Here is a 24,641-nt window from a genome sequence, read left to right as displayed (position 1 = left end):
ATATATGTTTTACAAGTTTATTAACGCTTTTAAAACTTTTCATCTTTTGTCCTAATAATACAGGTCTCTTTTCTAAAAGAAGAGAGTTGATGGGAATGAGTGGAGTAGGGGAAAAAAAAATACGTATGCTCCTTTTGCCTAACTAATTGAATTATATAAATCCCCTTACCGTTGTAGCAGTGATGTTAGTTTTAAAATGACCAATTATGATAGGAAGTTTCTTTTCTGTTTATCTTAATCAAATGTATATCTATGCAAGAGGATTATGAGATTCTAGATGACGATTCTAGATGAGGATGTTAATGTCAACGTTATGAGGATGTTGATGTCAACGTTGACTCTAGTGATGACGACTGATGATGTTGATAATATGTTGATAATATGTTGATAATATGTTATAATATGTTGATGCACTCAAATTAAGTCAAAGCACTTAGAATTGAAGGAAATTTAGAGTTGAAGACATACTATTGAGCATAGTGTCTAATTCTTTTAGTTACAAGAATCTTTGGTCACTTCACACAGAATTTTTCAGTTCCCGAAATTCTGAAACAATGGTGTGTAATATGATTCATCTACTTGGGCTCTCTTCTTTTTCATCTCTTTAAACCCTAATTTTATCTATGAAAAAGAAAAAGAAGACTGCAATTTTAATTTAACTTTATTAGTTTGAGCATTGACAGAGCTTCTGAAATGTTGAAATTAAAACAACGAAGAAGAAAGAGTTCAACAATAAGAATTTCCCAACTTAGGACAAAATAAGCTCTCTGAGCGTCTTGACTAATATTGGCATGGGAGACTTCTATAGATATGGACTTGTAGAGAGAAAGATATATGGTTGGGGGCACAAAAGTGTACAACTGTGAACCAACGATAGGGTTATGAGCTTTTGGCTTGTTTCATGCATTGGATCTAGGAAGTGTACAACAATGAAATGAAAAGCTCTAATGCACTCAAAGTTACAGACAGAGACAATAATTAATATTCTTTATTTATAACTTACTTTACTAATATAATATGATACTACATATATCATACATATATACATACATACATACATACATATATATATGTTTGTAACTTTATACTTAGATATATTTTGATTTAGCCCACCCCATTGAGAAATCCTGGATCCGCCCTTGTAATCATGGGCACCTATTGGGTGCATTTGTTATTACACTCTTTGAAGCCCTACTCATCATATTGACTCTATTGCCATCCACAAATTTTCATGAGAATAGTTTGTCATTGAATGAGCTACAGAAGGAATTTTTGTTCCAAGTCCAATATGAGATTCCTGTCAAATATAAATTAGATATTAATTAGACAATAATTAAAAGTTCATAAAATAAAAAAAATAAAAAATTTAAAATGTGACAAAGTTTTAAAATAAACCATTATTCCATCTACTAAAACATGCTAATCAATCGAATCATATGCATTAGAAACTAACTGCATGTGAATACGAGAGCTATGCAACATAGTCCATATTCCCTAATTCATGTCAACAAACCCAACACAACAAGTGTAGGTATGCATTAAATATATAATCGATATGATTCTAGCCTTAGTAGTACCAGCATAAAACTTTAGCCAAAAAAAAAATATTACAAATAAGAATGAATTACCTGAGTAAAAAAATCAAATGTTTGAACTACATCCTTAACTTGTTGCTCTTGTGTGTTACAACTAGTGGAAATAAGCTCCTATAGTATTTATTGTAAAGAAAAAAACAAGTACAGCATTAATCACACTTTAATCAATTTATAAAGTTTCAAAACATACCTTTGTGGCCTTTTGTTGTCTTGTCGAAACTTTGGCAGTTTTGGCATTTGATTTTTTCCTTCGTCTTTCAAGTGCGCCTATCAATCGACTACGTGGACGTCCAATTGTGCTTTTCTTTTAACCACACAAATTTCTATTGGCACACAATTATTTGGTGGAGCTATCGTTTCAACTTCCTCATTTCGACTAAGTAAACTTTTGTAATCACTTAAATTGTTCAAGTAAAGTTTTTTCTTCGTCTCCTCCAACTCATCATGTAACACGATAGCACGCTCATTTGCATATGCAAATAACATCTCATGTTTCGATGCTAAAGATGAAATTTCACGAAAATTACGACACAAATGACTATAACGTTTTCCCACAGACACCTTAGGACGTTCATTCGCTTCAATTTCATGATAGTTAGTGATAGTCCTTGCTTTTGTATCTCTTGTCCATCGTTTCATGATATGTTAGGATGGAATTCTTTTAATATTCTTCTTGTCCAGCACTTTCAATGCATGCACACATAAAATCCCGATAAAAGTGAACTTCATACAACTACCTAAACGATTCAGTGGTTTCATCATAAAGTAAAGCTGCACCATACACAAACACCCCCCCTCCCACCCAAATAAATGGTGCAAAAGGTCAACCATATTCATTTGTCCGATACCTTCTGTCAAAGCACACATCTCCAAAGAGGTCATAGTCAATAATTGATGCATCGGCCAAAAAAATATTAGTGATCATATCATCCTTATCAAGCTGTATTGAAGAAAAATATGATGAATCTTTTAGCTGCATATTGTGAAAATATTGTAATATAGGTCTAGCATCTCCTCTTTCCATTGCCATTTTTCGCTTTCTATGTATGTAATTCCGATAATCCTTATTTAAAAACCAAGATGCTCTCTCCCCCCAACTTCTCTGCTCATCAACTCCATTATAGCTTTTATTGATAATCCTGGCTTATCTGTATCTTTAGCATGTGCTTTTTGAGCTTTAGAAATACTTCGATTAATTAAGTCATGATTATGGCTTTTGTTCAATGACACAATTTTGAATTTGCCATTGTTTTGAATTTAACGTTTCATATGAGCCATACAACCAACCCTTATAACAGGTTGATGGTACAAAGGAGTTTTGCTCTTGTTGTCTCTTCTTTTACCTTCTCTTGAACAACAAAAGGTAACCTTCGTGATGAGCCCCTTTGTATTTTTTGTTTGATGATTTCTCCTTACATTGAAGCCAAGTTTGCCACCATAGTTGAGGTAGAACTTATGTGCTCCCTCATCGGAACTAAACTCCATTTCAAGTTCGGGTTCATTTTCTTCTTTTTTTATTATTATTGATTTTCTTTTTTTTTGAGAAACATTCATTAGTAGGAGAAGGACAATGTCAATCATCATCAACTTCCATATCAACTTCAGAACTATCAGATGGCTTACTACTTAAGCTTACATAGTCCATCTCCTCCATTAATATGCAATATAATTAAATAATCAAAATAATTTGTATGGTAGGAAAATTTTCTAAACAATTCTTTAAATGTACAGAGAACTATTAACTAAATCAAGAGAAAAAAACAAAAACTAAGCTTTGTAGAAAAAAGTAAATAAATAATCATTCATTGTCCAAACTTGCTCCATAAATAAGTAATTATTTTCAGCTCCAAAACAAAATAATCATTAACTTTTTAGTAAAGAGAAAAAAAATATCAAAATTATATAGAAGTCATAGAAGAAGTAATTATTCATTTTTTTTTTTTTTTTTTTTGCCATTATCATGTTTTGCATGAATTCTATTAATTTTTGTATTTATGATTGTCTATATGTAATATTGGATTGCTAGGCATACATCCCTACGAATTGATAAGATTCCATAAGTAATTGAATTGAAAGTGATGAAAATAAAGATAAAGAAATTTAGATGATAGCAATGATAACAGTAAAGGAATGGAGCATAACCTGAAAATTATAGTAAGAATGAAGCTAAAAGCTTGTGTATGATTTGCTCAACACTAGAGTTGGTAAACTATAGTCCGCACTTGCGTATCCGAATATCTCCTTAGTTAAAGACCTGTTAACCAGCAATAAATAAACAAATTATACATTGGATACACACCGAGTTCTTGACTAAAACTTTTAGGTTTTTAAAAGTAAATATATATATATAAATACAGGTTTCTATTATAGTATTTCGTGTGAAATTATAAAGATTTTACACTTATTGGTGACTGTATACTTAGACTCACACTTAGGGTTTTGGATTGGAGGCATCCACAAGTAGTAGAGGAATGTGGTGGCGGCGAGGAAGAGTACTAGGGTTTCGGATGGAGGTTCGATATGGGGATGGAGAGAGATTTGCCTTGTCGTGAAGAGAGAGGAAGACAACAGATTTGCCAGATCGTGTTGCAGAAGGAAAGGAAAAAAAAAAAAGGAAAGAAAAAACGGTTTAACCAATAAAAAATGAGTAATGCCCATCTTTAATTTTTTTTTTAAATTTTTTAGACACATGTTCCAATGACATTAGACCACATCATATGGAGGACCCAAGCATTGTCCAATTATAAATACACACATTCTCTGTTATTTATTAGGGGTTAAAGCTTGTCCCCACAAAAATTTGGACACCACCACCCGGTCCACCCCACTAGAATTTGCCAACTCATTAAAACAGTGGGTGTTTATGTAATTTTAAAATTTTCATCTCTCTAAACTTTTCTCTCTCATTCACAAGTAGAATTTGTGTGCGTCGGACATATCAAGTCGTTAGTATACCCATCAATCACAATATGACATTGAAGGTGCTTGGTAACAGTTTTTATAAATGAGTAATGATAGGCAACACCAAGCAATAATACGGAGGAGTCCTTGAAACCTGGCCACGTCATACTTCAGAAAAAAATAAAAAAATAAAAATAAAATTCCCCCTCTCTTACGCAACAAATCGATCTCGTATATGTACTTGTCAGACGACTTGATAGCTCCTAATTTCTAAGTGTGAACCTGATCAACCCATGCTTGGAATATTAGGGGGTAGCACATTTATAATTGTAAAAAAGTTATAAGTTACATTATATATTATGGTGGGCATTGAGACGTGGCCAAGTTGGTGGAGTGCTCATCTCTCTGAGCTGGTATGCACTTGTCAGAGCCCCCTTCTCCCTAGTTTGCCAGGATAAAATAAAAAAACATAATATACTATAGTAGATGAGTAAATTAAATTTGCCTGCCAAAAAAAAATAAAGAAAGAAAATATAAACAACTTTTTTATTTTACATAATTAATGTAATTATTCTTATATTTTGGGTTTAGAGAGATTTAACCCTTGATCCGGTACCATATACTTTTCACTTCTCGCTAATCAGTGACTTGGGTTGGATCAGTTGGCCCCTGCCATGCTCTCCACTTCTCGCGAATAAGAGACTTGGGTCGGATCACTCGACCCCAGTCGCCAATGCCCCCAAGTCTCTCTACTACATGCAACACTTTTTGACTTCTCGCGAAGACTTTGGTCACAAGAAAATAAAATCAGAGACTTAGGCCGCAAGCCATTTCGGCTCTCTGACTTAGGTCGCAAGCTATTTCAGCTACAGAAGCTCCATAGATGATCTCTTTCTTGTGACCATTTCATCTCTCTATCAGATCAATGGTAAGTTATTAATACTTTTATTTGCGAGAATTTTAGGTTTGCTGAATTGATTGATTTTTTTGTTTGATTATAAGTTTGTAAATGTTAGTTATAGGCACATGTTTGCTTGAATTTTAGGGTTTGAAAAAGTTGATTTGAGGTTTTTTTTTTTTTTTCCTGACTACATGAGGGCTTGAAAAACTTGATTGGAGGGTTTTAACTTTTGCACGAATTTTGGGCTTGCTACATTGATTGATTTTTTTGTTTGATTGTAGGTCTGTAAATGTTAATTTTTTGCACTGTTTGCTTGAATTTTAGGGTTTGAAAAGGTTGATTTGAGGGTTTGAAAACGGGTTTTAACTTTTGCACGAATTTTAGGGTTTGAACTTGATTCAAGGGTTTTTTTTTCACAGGCCATGAATCTGAAATTTCTACTTCCAGATCGGAGGACAGTGGTGCTTAAGTCAGATCTTGAATCCACCATTAGAAAGATAGTGGAGGATTTCTGTTTGATACCAATAGGGTATCAAATTTTACAGTGCAATGGTGTTCATCTCCTGACCAAGAGAATTGTGCGTCTTATGCAATCACAGAGGATTCCGTAATTAATGTTAGTGAGGGTGCCAATCACTGTAGAATTTCAGAGACTTCGTTGTCACTGCATATAAAGGATTTTGAAACAGTAATTGATGTGAAACAAAAGGTTGGAGAACCATTAGGGATACCGATGTTGAATCAAATTATGGTCTTCGAAAAGGCTCCACTGGAAAACTGACACAAACTTATGTCCTCTGGCTATGGGTTAAGTGCGGGTTCGGTAATTAAGTGCTTTGATGCTCGAACACTGCCTTTCCCACTTGGATTTTCAGCGCCACACTCAGGACAAGATTTGTTGGATGGGCCACCACCACCTAACAAGGTAGTTTGGAAAAGTATATTCATTAGTTTCTATTATTGTTTTTATATTTGTTTCTATGCTTATATATCCAAATGTTTTGCAGAATCCGGTTGTTAAGAGTGATTTTATTGGTGGAGGATTTTATGACGGATCCAGTGCCTATCTCAGTTGATGATGGTGATAGGGTGTTTAATTTGAAACAAAAAATTGAAAAAATTGGAAGAACGGTTGGGAACGATGTTTTGCTGTAGAAATGTGGGAAACAGAAACATGCACAGTTATGGTTTAGGACCATAAAGAGTTGTCAAAACAAGAATAATTTTTTTTTTTTGATATTTTGGTTTTAGAGTGTAATACCCCTAATTTAAAAAGGATAGTTTCGGTATCATTTTAATAGTTTTAATTGCATTTAATTATTTAGTTGTTTTCTTGGCTAATTGTTTACTTGTTTAATTGATTTAATTATTTGTTTAAATTGAATTGTATGGGATGATGTGTATTTATTTAGGAATTTAATTGTTTTATTTTTATTTTTATTTTATTTTTATATTTTTAAGGAATTGGATATGGATAGTAGTAATTGACCAATCAATTGAACTGACATAGACTACTTGGATAAGGGGTTTAATGGGTATGGATAATTACCCATGTATATGTATATTTAATAAATATATATATGATAGGGAAAAATATAAACCTACCCTACCCTCGATAAGATTGATTAGATTTCATTATCAAGGATAATGAAATCAAATCCGACGTGGTTCAACAGGTAAGAATAATCCTACTATAACTAGAGGAGGTCAAAAGGATTAAATCATATCCTAATAAATCTGGTAATAAATCTCTTATGATTTCGCATAAGCGGAAGATAAGGTCAACCATCGACATCAGCAGAATGATTTTGATTCCAATCGACAGCCATAAATAGGGCATCAAGCCATTAAAGAAGGTACGACGTAAAAATTATTATAAATCCCTGCCTTCTTTTTAAACCTCCGTGACTAATTTGATCGTCGGAGAGCTCTTGGCAGGCACCACACCGGTGCCGTCAAGGTTCATCGATCTTCTCCTCTCTTCCTTGCAGGAAAACGGTATCGTATCAGACTGTGTGAATTTCAGCCTCAACAGTTGGCGCCGTCTATGGGAACGACGATTCCCTTGAATCAATTAATTACTCGTTGGGTATATACGTTTGCAGTCTGGTATGGTTACCAAAGGAACACCGTCGCAGGGATCTAGTAAAAGGGTAGAGTCGGGTGAAAACCTGGACATCCCAAACGACCAGGCACGGCTTGCAGCGTTGGAACTACAGGTTCAAACTCTGAGTCAGGGTATGAACCAGTTGATCCAGCAAAATGCAACGCTCTTGTAATACCTTGTTCCACTGGCTCAACAAAACTTCCCAGGACAAGATCTTTCAAGTCCAAACGGAGGTAATGAAAATCTTGAAGAGAGGGATAATCATTCCTCCCAAAATGAGACTGAAGTGGAACAAAGCTAGGTGGGAACCCGACATAGAGAGGTGGTTCACCCATCTCTCCTACGGAGTTCCCGACCTCTTGAAAGCATAACCTTCTGTCTTAAGGAATAGACAAAGAAAGTTACCCATCTCGACTTGCAGATCTCAAGGGGAAAATGGAAAATGTAATGCAGGCTATGAAAGGGAAAGATCCTGCCACCGTAGATGACCTGGTACAAAGGACCAACTTTCCTTTCAGCCCCGCCGTTATGAAATGTCCACTACCTAGCAAGTTCAGGATGCCCTCGTTCGAAAGCTTCGATGGGACCAAAGATCCCCTCGATCACTTGGAAACTTTTCAAGCTCTTATGCATTTACACGCTGTGCCAGATGAAATCATGTGCCGAGCTTTTCCCACTATACTTAAGGGATCAGCGAGAGTTTGGTTCAACAAGTTGAAACCAGGAACCATCGACACCTTCGAAGAATTGAGTAAGTAGTTTGTGAGCCACTTCATTGCAGGTCAGAGGCATAGGAGGCTGGCTACCTACCTGTTTACCGTGGAGCAATAAAAGGAAGAGTCGATTCAGGAATACATCACCCGATCTAATGCAGAAATGTTGCAGGTAGAAGAGGCGGACGACAAGGTAGCTTTGACCGCTTTCATAGGAGGACTCCAAACCTCCAGATTCTTGTTCTCCTTATCAAAAGAACCTCCCACCAGCATGATAGAGTTGCTGGTCAGAGCGTAAAAACACATCAACGCTGAAGACACCATGAGTGCACGGAAGGAAGAAGAGGACAAGAAGAGGCCAACCCCTCTTGCCAGGGATGAAAATAATACTAAATATAAGAAATCGTTCTTCAGCCAGAGTGACAACACATATCATGAGAATGACTCAAATAAATATACCGACTAGAAATTGTCTCGCGGCTGGAATTAGCCTTATCAAGTCATTCACAATAAAGACTGGGGGCATCTTAGTTAATCATTTTAAATGGAGGGTAGCTCTATCACGTGTTATTTTGTTTTTAATAATGATGGTCTTTAATAAAATTCCTTTTAGTTTATACGTGCAGTATCCCCGTACTATAAGGGATAGTAAATGAGTGTCCTGTATTACAAGGACCCGGGTTGAATGAATCCCGTAATCCGTATCCCCGTACTATAAGGGAATAGTAAATGAGTGTCCTGTATTACAAGGACCCGGACTGAATGAATCCCGTCATTCATATCCCCGGACTATAGGGGATAAGTATCCTATATTATCAGGACCCGGGTTGAATAAATCCCGTAATCCATATCCTCGTAATATAAGGGATAATAAATGAATGTCCTGTACTATAAGGACCTGGGTTGGATGAATCCCATAATTAATATCCCCTTACAATAAGGGATAGTAAATAAAAATCCTTTATTAAAGAGGTGAGCTGAGTAAAACTCGTAAAGTTCAATTCCCTTACTAAAGGGACGAGCTGAGTAAAACCCGTAAAGTTCAATTCCCTTATTAAGGAGTGAAATTCATATAATTTATTCCCTTATAAAAGGAAGAGTACTGTTCCCTCGGGTGCCAAAAAAAAAAAAAAAAAATCATAAGTTACTATTCACATGAATAGTGCCCGCGGGTACTGTTCACAGGGGTATTATTAAAATAATAAAAAAAAATTCCCTGAGTTACTATTTACGTGAATAGTACCCACGGGTACTATTCACCTGGGTTGAAAAAAGAAAAGAAAAAAGAAAGTATTATTATTATTACATTCCCAAAGCTAGACGTGCAAGCTTGGGAATGGAGGGCAACTGATAGGGAAAAATATAAACCTACTCTACCCTCGATAAGATTGATTAGATTTCATTATCAAGGATAATGAAATCAAATCTGACTTGGTTCAACAGGTAAGAATAATCCTACTATAACTGGAGGAGGTCAAAAGGATTAAATCATATCCCAACAAATCTGGTAATAAATCTCCTATGATTTCGCGCAAGCGGAAGATAAGGTCAACCATCGATATTAACGGAACGATTTTGATTCCAATCAACAGTCATAAATAGGGCATTAAGCCATTAAAGAAGGTACGACGTAAAAACTATTATGAATCCCTGCCTTCTTTTTAGACCTCCGTGATTAATTTGATCGTCGGAGAGCACTTGGCAGGCACCACACCGGTGCAGTTAAGGTTCATCAATCTTCTCCTCTCTTTCTTGCAGGAAAATGGTATCGTATCGGACTGCGCGAATTTCAGTCTCAACAATATATATATATATATATATAAGGAAGGTCCTTTAATAATAATCTGATATATATTTATATATTATACATAAAAAAAGAGTACACACAGATTATACGTAATATATATTTAAGTTACCTTTTTAGTATTTAGATTTTATTTTATTTTATTTTTATTTTATTTTAGTTTGTCTTGGAATGGAAAAAGGATTAGGGTTATTTTATTTGCCTATAAATATATAACTATAGAGTTGTGAAAAATGTTAGAAAATATATCACGTACTATATTTTAGAGAGAGAAAAAAAGAAAAAGAAGGAAGAGGAAAAGGAAGAAGGAGGCTACAGTTTTTATCAAATCCCTAAAGATAAGTTTTAATTCTTCTCTTCTCCTTTGATTCGTACCCTATACATGCTAGATTAATTCTAGGTTCTTAAATAAATTAATTGAATCAAAATTCATGGATTAATTCAAAATTTTAAATTCATGTTTTAATAGTGGAATTTAATTCTTTTCTTCCGCCGAACTTAGCACTATTGGTGGCTGTGATTTTAATTTAATTTATCTATTTTATTTTATTTTTCAAGTGAATTAATTGGAGATTGCAACAGTTTGTACTTGAAGTATAGAAAATCAAAAGTTGGTTTTATTTATAAGGGATGCACGCCGAATGAGGTGATGAATCAATTTATGGATATAAACATAGAGTTAGACATTGCTAAGTCACAAACTGATTCTATGCATAAAGGGTGCACGTGATGAAATTGGAAAGTTGGAATTCCATGTCTTTCATAAGGCAAACACGCCGAACGAGGCAACATGTAATACTGTTATGGTAGAAATAAATCAATTTGGTATAAAAAAAAGATAAGTATGCATTAAATATTTTAAGGTTAATTTGTTTAGGGTTGGAATACTAAATTAATATTTATTATTTTTGAATTGATAAATCTATATTAAATATTTAATTGATTTAAATAGACTCATTAAAAATCGGAAAGCATGATTTAAGTTTACATGCTAAGTATGGAATATAATTAATTTTAAAAGGGATAAATTAATTAAATATAGTTGGATTAAATTATTTTTAATCAATTGTTTAGATTTAAAATTAATTTAATCAGAACATGGAGATGTACAATTTAGTTGAGATGCATGTTAATTTCTTATGATGTAAATTAAATGCATGCTACTTAGAATTAATATTTTTGTTCAAGCAAATGCAATGGATGTGTATATGATTTATATCATGTTTATTTGGATTATTATATGTAAATATTATTTATGTTATTCTTGGATTGGAAACTTTTATTTGATTATGATATGGATTAATGCACCATTATGGAATGGGGGCATATTAGGGACGGATTAACTTAAAAGTTAAGTCCTACCTATTTTTAATAAGGGAACGGATTAACCATAGTGTTAAGTCCTACTTATTCGTGTCAGGTCAATGGAATAGTTGGATGACATATTATTAAAATAATAATTGGATAGTTTATTTTGATGATTGGATATGATGGATTTTACATATATAATTATACACCATGATATGAGTTTGACTCTCAGGATCAATGGTTTGGGTGCGTATATTACCAGGGATGTGTAGCTAAATATAGCGTAGTTGTGTACCCTAGTAGGTCTAGGTACTCATGCCCACTATATGTGCGTTTTGCATGTTGCCTATTATTCAGGTTGAGACAACTGTATAGTCTAGTGAGGTTCCTTTAGTGTGTATATATCTACATATGGACTATTTAATTATTATTGAATTAATCAGGATGTGTACGTGTATCGGATCTCTGTCTGGGATGTAGTAGATTAGAACTTGTTTGTGGGCCTGACCCACCATTATTTTTCAGGTGTTCGTCAGTTCCAGTCTTAGAGATTGTTCGTGCTAGGCAGAGACAGTCATTCACTCTTCCGACTCTACGTAGGACTCTTATTCATGGTTTAATTATCAGATTTATTTCAATTCAGTTATTTTAGTTAGGATATTATTAGGGGTCCAGAATATGGATTCCCGAGTTGTGGTTTTAATTAATTACTGGTATCAGAGGATTGGAGAACTTTAGTATGGGATTTTTAATTATTATTTAGTTTTCTTTTCAGCTTATCTATTTATTTTTAATTCATCTTGTATTCCAATGCTTGTTTAAATATTAATTGTTTGATATCCCTTTTATTCTGTGCTCGGACTTAATCACCCGTGGCTCTAGAATCGAGGGGTATCACATAGACCAAGTATTTTAAGATAAGAAATACATTTACTTTTGCTCATTTATAGACTTGAACTCTTAACCATTTAGGCTATACCGCCATTGGTTATAAAATGAACCATACAATATGATTTCTTATTCCAATTTGGCTTGCTCGAGCTTGAATTATGTTACTGGATCATTTGATTTTGTTATTCAAATCTCATACTAGCTTGCACTTTCTTTCATTGAATTGAAAGATTATGAAAACATGCTTGATATAAATAAATTAAAATTATTAAGAGTAAACTCAAGATGATAAGAATAATGATTGGAAGTTCAAAAGTAGAAAAATTAATGTGAGTGAAGTTGACATAATGATGACATTACCTTCTACTCACAAAACATTAGTTAAATTTGCCAACGGTCAAACTCATTACCATGTACTCCTATTCTTGATTAAGTACTCGTAACATCTTTTTTTAATGTATGATTTATGTGTTAATAAAAGTATTGAATAGATTAATTTTAAAAATAAAAAAAAAAAAGAAGAAGAAAAAGAAAGAAAGAAGAGTCCGAAACAAGTTTAATATTTGGATCATCCACTTATGAAACTATCTACCACTTATGAAACTATCTAATACTTATAAGTCGTGCAACATAATTAAACAACTTATTATGATAACCCCAAAGTCATGCAATATATATCTACATATTCATTTTAAAACAAAATATGAAAATATCTATTAATTATTGAGTACTACTAGAAGTAGGGAAAAAAAAAAAAAAAAAAAAAACGAACCTCAATATTTCAAATAAATCCAAAGTCAGAAAAGGCCAAAAGTTCCCTACCTTTTCACATCAGGACAATTTTGTCATTTTACTCAAGATTCCCTAAACACCAGTTCCCTCCCTCTCTGCCTGCCACTTTGCCCAGTCCATTCACTCCAGTCGTTCATAATCGTCGGTGGTCTTCGTAGAGAACAAAGAATGGCATTATCGCAATAGACATCCTTCATAAATGGCAGTTTAGACCTTCCACCCTCACATTTAAATAAACTTTTAAAATAAATTATTTTGTTATTTAAAAATTAAGACACCTAACCCTAACCTTTACGTGTAATTTTTTTTATTTTTCTCGGAAGATAAGATGAAGGTCAAAGCCCAAACCAAAGAAGAACAAAAACGTAGGGCTACATCCCAGCCCAATACGCAAAGGGAAAGCATTACCTAACCCAGCCCACAGTTGAAACTAAGACATTTATACCACCATTATTGAAGTGTTGTTGGAGATAATATCTCTGATGGGTTTGTTTTTAAGACACATTGAAACATCAATGCGGAGGATAAGACTTGTTCTAATTCTCGCACATTTGCTCTCTCTGTGTGTCTCTCTCTCTCTCTATGAATTTAAAAGTATCAAATTGTGTATTCGTGTTCTGCTAGAACTTACTTTTGGAGAGAGAGAGAGAGAGAGAGAAACCCTTGAGGGTTTACCATATGAGCACAATATCTCATATGATATAAAATTAAAATTTTAAAGGTGAGCAAGTTATCCCTTGAATTTGACTAGAGACTATTTTCTTTTCGACCACGATGTACATTTTTCAAACTGCCCTGTATAATTAACCTTTTTTTTTTAATAAGGTAAAAAAAAATAAAATAAATGCAAAATACCCTAAATACCGTCAATGCTAAATGTCACAAATTGACTAATGCTCAGTTTTTCATTTGGTAAGGAGAAAAGAGAAAAGTTGATGGACGAGTCATCATTCTTCTTTCATAAATTTTTATTCTTCCAAATATATGTATGGACCTGTTTTTCGATGATAGCTAAACGGTCAAAGTATCTAGGATATATCACTAAAACAATAGGAGGAATATATGTTTTTCGATGATAGTTGAATGGTCAAAGTATCTGGGATATATCACTAAAACAATAGGAAGAATACAGAAGAGTGAATTAAGGGAGAGAAAATCAGCCCAATCTGAGGACTGAAGTGATGGTAGGGAAGACGAAGTCTGGAGTGTATTCAGAGCCTTGAAATTCCTTTTCCCCCTTTTTTGCCTTTTGCTACCTCTTTATAATCCTTAGGTCATTTTGGTGGTATATTTTGGACCTTTAGATCAGATGAGTCAGGGCCTATGTCCCCCTATGGGTCATGTTGCCTAATCCCCCAAATATGTAAGTTCTTAAATTACAAACTTTCATTATAATTACTATACTTTATTCTCTTCTCTCCTAACAAACAAAATATATAAGGTAATTATCTTATTTTTTCTCTTCCATCCAACCAAATAAGACGAATGAATGGAACATCTATCTCTTTGTCTCTATCTTCCATCCAATTTCTTCCTCCCCACCAAATGAAAAATAAGTGTTGACTTCAGTTCCTTTCGTTAGAGAGGAAAAGAAGGAATCACAATTCTAGAGTTTCGGACCAACTTAGCACGATTTTGGGTCTCGAATGTTCGATTTTTAGGGATTCTATGGTTTATGTGGTGATGCATATTGAAAATTGAAGGAAATTGAAAAGGTCAACTTCAATTGTGCTTGAAGTAAGGGTCTGGTGGTCTAGTCTCCAAATAAATAAAGTGGATGCGTGAATGATGTGTGTAGGTTTCTTGCCATGACAAAATAATAATAATAATAATAATAATGATAATAAATAAATTATGCTTGAAGTAATTGTGAAGTACAACCGGTCCACTCAAAATTAACTGTTGGTACGATATTGCTACTAACACAGCTCCAACATAGGTAATGCTAATCTTTATTCTGTTGGCCAACTCATTAAATTAGTGGGTGTTTATGTAATTTAAAAATTTTCTCTCTCATGCACAAAGAATTTGGGTGCCTCGAACATATCAAGTCGTTAGTATGCTCATCAATTACAATACGCCATTCAAGATGGTTGGTAACATTTTTTATAAATGAGTAATGATAGGCAACACCAAGCAATAGCACGAAAGAGTCCCTGAAACCTAGCTGGCCACGTCATACTTAAAAAAAAAATACACCCTCTCTCATACAACAAATCTCGTATATGCACTTGTCAGACGACTTGATATCTCCTGATTTATGGATGTACGTGAACCTGATCAACCCATGCTTAGAATATTAGGGGTTAGCACATTTATAATTGTAAAAAAGTAATAAGTTACATTATATATTATGGTGGGTGATGCGTGGCCTAGTTGGTGGAGTGTTCAACTCTCCGAACGGGTATGCACTTGTCAGAGACCCATTCTCCCTAGTTTGCTAGGATAAAATAAAAGAACATAATATATCATGGTAGATAAGTAAATAAAATTTACCTGCCAAAAAGAAATAAAGAAAGAAAATATAAATAACATTTTTATTTTACATAATTAATGTAATTATTCTTATATTTTGGGTTGTCGATAATTCGAGTTAGTAAAACCTTTACCCAAATTTCACTTAAAATAAGAGCCCTACGGTTTTAATCCAGTCCCATTTCATAGTTTCACTCTCAAGTAACTTCTTGTTATAAGCAATGGCGGACCCAAAAATATATTCTGGAGGGACTAATATATTATGGGATGGGTTAGTACAACTATTTTTTTTTTTTTTTTTTTTTTGGACTGGCTAAAATTAGCTATAGTAATTTTTTTATTTTTATTTTTTTTGGGCTCAAGCCCCCTTTGGATCCGCCCTTCTTACAAGCTAGGGAACTTGTTTCGTATCGAATTCAAATGGAGAAGTGATTAGGTATATATATAGGTTGAGTATTGTCACCACTTATAACATGATATTAGAGACTTTTAGAAGATGTACAAGTCGTTATATCAAAATCATAGGATCTTGTTGTTAGGAAACGTGCAAGTTTTAAAAACTTTATTTGAGGGATTTTTATACATGGATTTTCATCACATAGAGATAAGTTTTATGCTAAAATAAAATATGATATATCATTCTATTAATAGATTGAATACTTACATCAAAAGTTTAAGTAAACCATTAAATCTTTCCTCTAAAGTGAATGTTCTCACTTATTGTAGATCCCTTAGTAAGATCCTTTCTTCTTCTTCTTAATAGTAATCTTCTCTTTAGGAATCACCAATATACCTCGATGAATGACCTTAGAGGCAAGGCTTGTGGTAGCTTCTTTTAGAAGAGAAAACAAACCCTAAAAACTAGAGAGAGAAAATATATTCCTTTTGTCTTTCAAAAATGTCACCTAAAATATACATGGACCGGTCCATGTATATATAGGCAAAATAAAGATAAGGAAAATAAACAATAAATCCTTCTCAATCTTTAATTCACATATCTCAATTCTAATAGAACTCCAATATCAACTTGGGCTATGGGTGAGAATCCTTTGGGCTTACTATTTTCTTGGTTACTATAAATTAATAATTGGTCTGGTCTATTAAATCATGGACCTAATACAATTAATTCATAAATTAATTTCTACTCCACTAAAAAAAATTAATTGCACTCCAATTAAATAGTAAATAACCTTTAAGTCAATGTTGCACTTTGACCCCTTTATGCATAATTATTTATCGGATTATAAAACCATCAATCCGATAACATAATTAATATAATTATTTTGTTACCTTTGATTATTTCTGACTTGATCACAATAAAAATTTGTATGACAAAAATAATAATTTACTAAATAAATATATAGAAAACATTTTGTCTAAAACATACGAAGGCATTCGAATATAATTTGTGATCAATCATAATCAATACAAAACAAATATAAGTAGTACTGATGCAAATAATGAGAATATAACCCTCTAACTATTAATTACACAACTACCCAAAGTGCCGATTTATGTATCTAGAAGTATCCGCCAAACAAATTAAAGTAATTATTAATTAATAAAAGAGTCTATACTTCTCTCATACTTGAGAGTCAAATGCCATGACAGTGACAGAGAGCAATTGCATACGACGACTCTTACAATATATCCTAACCTAACGCAGATCCAGTTCAAGTCTTAATTAATAATGAGTCCATTCATAATTACTGACTATGAATAATTTATGATTACTATTTATATTCATGTATTGATCGCCATCACATACATAAATAAATATCTCTTGTAATCAAGTGGACATTATCAATTCCATAATGAATTGAAATATAATACATTAAATTTACCAATTATATAAATCATAAATATTTCAGATATGTCAGAAACATATGTCACTATAATTCAAATAGGAATTTGCTATACTAGGGTATATAAATCCCAACAGCTCCCACTTGCCGTTATAGCTAATTCAAATTGCATCTAACTCCAATGTTATCCAGGTGACGATCAAAACTATTGATCGATGACATCTTTGTAAATGAATCAACAAAGTTGTGTTTCAATGCAATGTTTTAGCCATGAATACATTTTCTTGCCGGACAATATCATATAAAACATGATACTTCTTCTCAATGTACTTTGTTCCTCTATGGAGCCTTGGGTCATTGGTTTGGGTTACTTCTGCATTATTATCGCAATAGGCTAGTATGCTCCACAATCTCTAAATCAGTGAGATCAAACCAAAAGGCTTCCTTTGTTGCCTTTAAGGCTATAATATACTCCACCTTTATGTTTGAGTAAGTAGTTAAAATTTGCTTAACACTCTACCAATTGATTTCCCTTCTATTGAGTGAACATACACCAAGTCATGAATCTCATAGTATTTACATCTGATTGAAAATCAAAACTAGCATACCCGTCTGGGACCACATCATTACATCCATAAATAAGCATGAGATCATTGGTTCTCCTAAGGTACTTTATGATATTTTTTATAACAAACCAGTTATTAAGTCCAGGATTAGACTGATATCTACTGATTATCCCTACATCGTAGCAGATGTCATGTTTGGTATAAACCATGGCATATATGAGAATCCCACATGCTGAACTATATTATTATAGTCTCATTTGCTTAATCTCCTCTGCTAGTCTTGAAAAACTACTTACTAGAGAGCAATCCATGTCAATAAAGTAAGAACTCATTATTTGAGTTTTGTATACCAAAGCTGGTCTAAACTTTATCAATGTAGGATTGTTAAGATAAACTTATTTTCCTTTTAACCTGATCTTGTAAAAGCTTAATCCTAGAAATATATCTTACATCTTAAAAATCATTCATTTCAAAATAATTAAATAATTACTTCTTTACTGATGACTAAACTTCCACGTCATTCTAAATGGGTAGGATGTCATCAATATATATATAGAATTAGAAAAATAATGACATTACCCTGTTCACACATGGTTCATTTACTAAGAAATCTTCTAGTATCTCTTATAGATTAACTTGTCTTCCATAGGTATCACCCTACTAGAAAGTTCCACAAGATCCTAGATTTTATTAGAATACATAGATTCCAACTCTGATTTCATAGCAACTTACCAAAACGATCTATTTCCATATTAGTTCATGCTTTCGTGTAGCTTACTGGTCCAACTCATGTTTAACAGGGATGCCCATAAAGGTCTCACCTAAAAACATGATTCTGTCGGATTGGATGATAATCCTCCCACTACATCAATGTATCGATGCAGGAATCTGTGTATTAAATGATGCCAATGCATCAATAGGGAATTCATTTATAAATCTTAATTTCTATACTAAGTGTGTTCATTTGTGGTACAACTAATACTCATACCATATTCTCTAAGATTATGCTACTAGGTATATGATTCATAATATGATCTTCCTATAGATAAACAGTGAGTGTAAATAATCAACTTTTATCATTGAAATCATAAAATAATCCATCCTAGTGCTTTTAGAGTAGCCATCAAGTTAAGCATACCTATGAGTAGCCATTTGGTTCTTTTAACACTTAAGGAAGCTGCATGTACTAGTATTCTCTCAAGCAGATGGAGATATTTATGGAGATATATAACTGCTAGTTTCAACTTCGATTCAAAGACATTACTAAGAGCTCCTGTAGATGATGTTACTTCATCATCGGAACGGGACCGGGACTGTTTACCTGTACGTATACGTGAACGTAAATGTGAACTTTTACGTGGACAAGAAAAAGGCGTACTAAGTATGTAAGTTGTGTGAATAAAGTCTTGAAATTGCATCTTAGCTCCTCTATAGATGAAATGAGGATTTCTTTTAATTTCGGTGAGCACTACCCTCGTGATATCAATGATTGGATCAGGTTTGCAATGGAAAAGAGAGTTCAAAGGTTTGAATTCAATGTGTTTGCTGAGACTATACCCACTCGTGGGCGTCAATATTATGATTTTCCAAGCATGGAAAACTTCAAATTCTTATTTAGGAATTCACACAGTCATATTGGTTCTGCATCTGGCTTTAGTTCCTTGACAGCCCTTCGTTTGGTTGGTGTTAATATCATGGAGGAGGTGCTTGAGAATTTCCTATCCAGCTGTCCATTTCTTGAACAGTTATGCATTGTGGGTACAACATGTCTAGTGAATCTAAAAATTGCTGGCCCATCACTCAAATTGAAGTGCTTAGAGATATCTCACTGCCACTGTTTGACAAATTTGGAAATTTTTGCAACAAATCTGGTTTCATTCACCTACATGGGACAAGATATAAGTGTCCCATGTATTGCAGGGCCATTCTGTTCATCCTTTGTTTTTGGATCTTGCAAGCATTCCCGCTATATTCCTCAAATAGAAAAGCTCAAGTTAAAAATGTTTTCTCAGGTTAGAATACACAATCATTGTGGTAGTATGCTTTCTTGTTCTTGTTCTTCTTCTTCTTCTATAAACATCATTACTAACTTCTGCTTACTTTTGGTAGGATTTTTTCAGTTCCCCATATATTTTCGTGAGCTAGGTAATCTCAAGCATGTGGAATTGTCAATCACGGGGGGATTTGCTGGTTGCAGCCTTCTTAGGTTTACTTCCGTGATTAAGGCATCTCCTAATTTGTCTAAGTTTTCTGTTCGGGTAAGTATCTTTTTTTTTTTGTAATCTTAAGGTAATGTTTGCTGATGGAAGTATTATTATTGATTTTTTAAAATTATGTGTATGATTTTAAATAGACTATAAATGTAGACTGATAAGAAGAGAGAGAGAGAGAGGTGAAAGCAGAGAGAGACATATATGATAGAACGTAAGATCTTTGTTTAAGAGGTTGAGGAGGTGAAAGGGCGTGCTCGCTTCTGCAAGTAAATTTCCATCTAGAACTTAAAAAAGGAAACATATTGAACTTGATTACTTACTACAAAAAAATTTACCCAAATTAAATTTAAAGAACAAGCTGAAGATGAAAAAGATAAAAATTGAAAACAATGCATTCCTAAAAAATGCCGTTACAAATACACCCTTAGTTTTGAGAACTCTGTGTGTTTGTACTTGTACGATTTGAGTAACCCAAGTAAAATCTTTCATGGAGGCCTTCTGAATTTACCACATCTAGGTGTCAAGTGTTAGGGAAAAGTAGACATAGAAGGAATGGAAAAAGAGGCTGAGAAATATAAGAACTTGAAAGAGAGGCAAATATCTTAAATTGTCCTCAATTATGAAAAAGGAAATAAGTGAAAAGAAAGGAGAAGGAATATATATCTAATATCATTAGGAAACATAATTTTATAAAGAATCCATTGATCCTAACCACTGTTATCTTGCTTAGCCTAATATGTGATTACAAAGGAAAAAAAAGTTAAGTATTACAATGTGTTACTAGAATGTGAATAATATCAATATGTTATTACCAGCCTAAAAAAAAAGTTAGTTGTACTAAATAAAGTAATTAAATTGATAAGGGTGAATTACCCTCACCTCACCTCCCCCGTCATTTTACCTTTTCACTCTCAGATGAAACTTTGATCAAAATGGTGATCAACCTTCCCCAAGGTTTTGAAAAAATCACAAATTTCCCCCTGTCCTTAAGTGATCATCTGATGGGTTGCAAAAATGCACTGAAGTAACCAAACTGCCATTAAGTGTGTTAAATTTGCAAGAGTACCCTTCTAGTTGTTTGTAATGACTTATATACACATTACAATTTGGACCAAAATACCCTCAACTTTTGTTCTGTATGTGTGTGCGTGCGCATATATCCATGTATTTACCTTCTTACATTTATTAATATACCACTTCATGGAGGTTGATTTTCTTTTTGATTTTTTAATAGATTTAGAAATTAGTTTTGCTTTTAATAAATATTTATCTCCTTTTATTTTCCTTCATCTTGCATACAAATATATATTTACATGCATATATGTAGTTTTTATAATTATTGGTTTCTTGTTTTTTGGCAAAACCGTTTCTCTTGACTTGATATATTTATACGTGTATTTCATTCTATTGAGATCTGTGTTTGTTTTGTGGTGAAATTATGGAACTCACTCTTTTGCAATATAAACACACCAGTGATAAAGGGATCTTTTTGAGTTGCTTTTCCTTTTCTATTGCATATGATATGACAGTGTCTATGTTTCGAGTAATTATACAGGGCGTGGATAGTTCTCCTAAATTTGGTTTCTTAATTGCATAAGTAAAATAATATTTTCTGGAGCTATTTTGAATGTCTTATGATTGTTGAAGTGTCATTTTTTACGTGTTGTATAGTTATTTTTTTCTCTTGAATATGCTTAAATGGCGTCCTATTGGAATTGGATTAAAGGATTTGTGTTTGCAGATGTTGATTATTGAAGAGAGAAAATATTTTATACCTGTCCAATTTTCTACATTTCTTACCGTGGGTCTTTCTTAATCTGGTTGATGGTCCTGTTCCAATGAAAAATGATGGGTCTTTAAAGGATGCCGAAAATAAAATTTATGGGCCAGACATTATAGGGTTTCTGAGATAGAGATGAAATGTTATAGAGAGGTGAAGAGTCTAAAGATATGGATAGAGGATAGATATATTTTTGGTTGTGTAAAATTGGTTCAAGGGCATTTTTGTCCTTTTAAATAAAGTTAATTACACCAACAAAATGTCACCAACTTTGTTCTTTATTGTGAGTGTATATGCATAATTTCTCAGATTTTGTTTGACACAATTAACTGTACCAATTAAGCTAGAAATTATCTTCTTGCTTGCAAAGTCGCTAAATGGGACTTATTATTTGGTTAGACATGATTGTATGTTATTAGGACACAGAAATTTTGCTATAAAGTTGTATTTTTGGCCACTAATTGCAAAGGTAGGACAACAAATCTTATCCCCTTGTGTTTTTAATATTTTTTATTGGAATAGGGGGTGGGGTAATTGAATTTTCCAAACATACTTGGTTAAGGGTGAGATCTGGGAGGCATTTTAGGTTTTGGTCTAATCCATGGTGTGGGGATAGGCCAATAGAAAGTGTTTTCCTGAGGTTGTTCAGGATATCTCTAGATGGTCACGTTTTGGTAGCTGTTTGTTATAGCCTTGATAGCAGAAGGTCGACTTGGGATATGCAGTTTGTGAGATCTCTCCCGAGGATTGGGAGGTGGAAGACATTGTTGGGTTCTTGGTGGTGTTGTACCATGAGAGGGTGGTACGTGAGGGGTAGAGGTATGGGTTTGGGAGGATTTCAAGCAAGGTAGGTTTGAGTTGTGCTCTTTTTACCGGAGGCTTCCAACAACTTAGGGGTCTGCCTTTCCTAGTAGGGCAGTTTGGAATACCAAAGGTTTCCTCGAGGTGGTTTTTTTTTTTTTTTTTTGGATGGACGGTTGTTTTGGGGAGGATCTTGACAATCGACAAGAACAAGGCTTCAAATCTTGGTAAATTGGTGCTCGTGCAAGAGGGATGAGGAATTGATTGATCATCTTCTCTTACATTTTGTGTTGGCTGGGATGTGTGGACATGTTTGTTACCCTTTTTGGTTGGCTGGGTCTTTCCAGGTTCCACGTTGAGCATGCTTGAAGCTTGGAACAAGTGTATATTAGGTCACTAGCCCAGGATGCATGGAGAGTGATTCGACTTCGTACTTGGTGGGGCTTGTGGTGTGAAGGAAAAAGGGATGGAATCTTCTATTTGATATTAAAATCATCCATTTTTTATTCTCTTTTTTGTTGGGTTAATGGGAGAGATTGTAGAGGACTTTGTAGCCTTTGTGGATAGTTTGAGGGTATAGGGGATATTGTGGCTTGGAGCTTATTTTTTGTACATGTTCTCTTGGGCGTGCCTCCCTTTTGAGTCGTTTTAATGAAAATATTACTCCAAAAAAAAAAAAGGTGTTAACCTAAGGACATCAATATACTCTCTTTTTGCTATTCCTATAACCTTGCATGATACACTTTGTGGTCTTTCCTTGAGGAATAAACTCAGATCGTTTAAATTTTGTGATGTTCCTAAGCACATTCAAAATCCTTGTATTGGTGACAATAAATTTGATAGAGAACTGTTCACTTGAATCCTCCCCCTAGCATGAAGTGAATTTTATTATTTTATTATTTTTTTGCATAATTGACAATGAATAACGATTGAATTAGAATGTGAGTGAGATTTGACAAAATTCAGGCTTTTGTAGCATAGTAGGGAATATTATTTTACGGAATATAAACCACCTCAGCTACTTATCTACAATTACTTTCTGGGAGTTGCTATTATTAGAGTGTTTTGTAGCTTCCAAATGGCAGTTAAAGCAATAGGGGACAGTTTCTGCAGGCATATTGAAAATAACCAAATTGTGGTGTTGTTTCTTTATGAATTTTTTATATTGGATGATTCCTCATGTTATATCCAATATTGATGACAAATATGTAACCGAGTTTTTTTTTTTTTAATTGTGACATTGCTTTTGGCATAATAGTTTGTTGCATAATCCGGTGGCATTACTTGAATCATTATGGCAATTTTTTTTTTTTTTACCTAGTACAGTAGGTTGCTACATTTAGCAGGGTCTGAAAGAGGTGGATGGTAGGCAACCTTACTCCTACTTCTAGATAGGCTGATTCGGGTCATTGCGGGGAAAAGATGAGCACTTGAATCACCATGGGAATGTTAAAACATGCTTATTTGTTGATTTTCTTAGAAACTTTTTGGTAAATTATTGAGAAAAAGTTTTAAATTTTTATTTTTATTAGATGCAACTGGCTTCTTTCAAATTCAGTGCAAAAAAACATGCAATTTACTTTTCAACCAAATCTTCTTGTGTTAACCAACCATTGTTCTTAGCTTCTAATTCATTGTGTAGTTTTTTCTTATTTATTTTATCCAATCTTGTAGTGTAAACAAGTTTTTGTCGGACTATATTCCTCTATGGCAGATGACTCTGGGAAACAATGGTAGACAGGTACTGAAAATTACAAATCTGTACTGATCTAAGAGTTTGCTATATTCTTAACTTTGTCTACAAATAATGACTTCTCTTATGGTGTTGGTTGGTAATAAACGATAGTCAAATAGATGCTGGAAAAGAAGCATCTAAATGTCATCATCAATGCCTTAAGGTGGTGGAATTGGTTGGGTTTGATGGGAGTACAACAGCGAAGTTGATCTTGTTTTTCACATACTTGAGGTTGCCGCATCACTGGAGAAGAT

At 33.6% G+C, this 24,641-nt stretch overlaps 1 protein-coding gene across 1 annotated transcript; it reads left to right on the top strand.

The window, feature by feature from the left end:
* Nucleotides 1-18,998: 18,998 nt before the first annotated feature.
* Nucleotides 18,999-24,420, top strand: LOC132278512 (uncharacterized). Its single transcript, XM_059780320.1, has 5 exons — nt 18,999-19,243; nt 19,357-19,870; nt 19,979-20,116; nt 22,552-22,653; nt 24,367-24,420. The coding sequence occupies exons 1-5, from the start codon at nt 18,999-19,001 to the stop codon at nt 24,418-24,420; spliced, it is 1,053 nt and encodes a 350-aa protein (XP_059636303.1).
* The last annotated feature ends 221 nt before the right edge of the window (nt 24,421-24,641 follow it).

This window comes from Cornus florida, unplaced genomic scaffold (genome assembly GCF_030987335.1).
Source record: "Cornus florida cultivar Cherokee Brave unplaced genomic scaffold, ASM3098733v1 CherokeeBrave_3.0.0_Hap2_Chr01, whole genome shotgun sequence".
Lineage (NCBI taxonomy): Eukaryota > Viridiplantae > Streptophyta > Magnoliopsida > Cornales > Cornaceae > Cornus > Cornus florida.
This window is presented reverse-complemented; position numbering and strand designations above follow the sequence as displayed.

Coding starts and splice junctions, on each gene's coding strand:
- LOC132278512 (XM_059780320.1), top strand. CDS start 18,999: ATGAGTAGCCATTTGGTTCTTTTAACACTTAAGGAAGCTGCATGTACT. Junction 20,117..22,551: donor TGTCTAAGTTTTCTGTTCGG/GTAAGTATCTTT, acceptor TAGCCTTGATAG/CAGAAGGTCGACTTGGGATA. Junction 22,654..24,366: donor TGTTGTACCATGAGAGGGTG/GTACGTGAGGGG, acceptor CCTCTATGGCAG/ATGACTCTGGGAAACAATGG.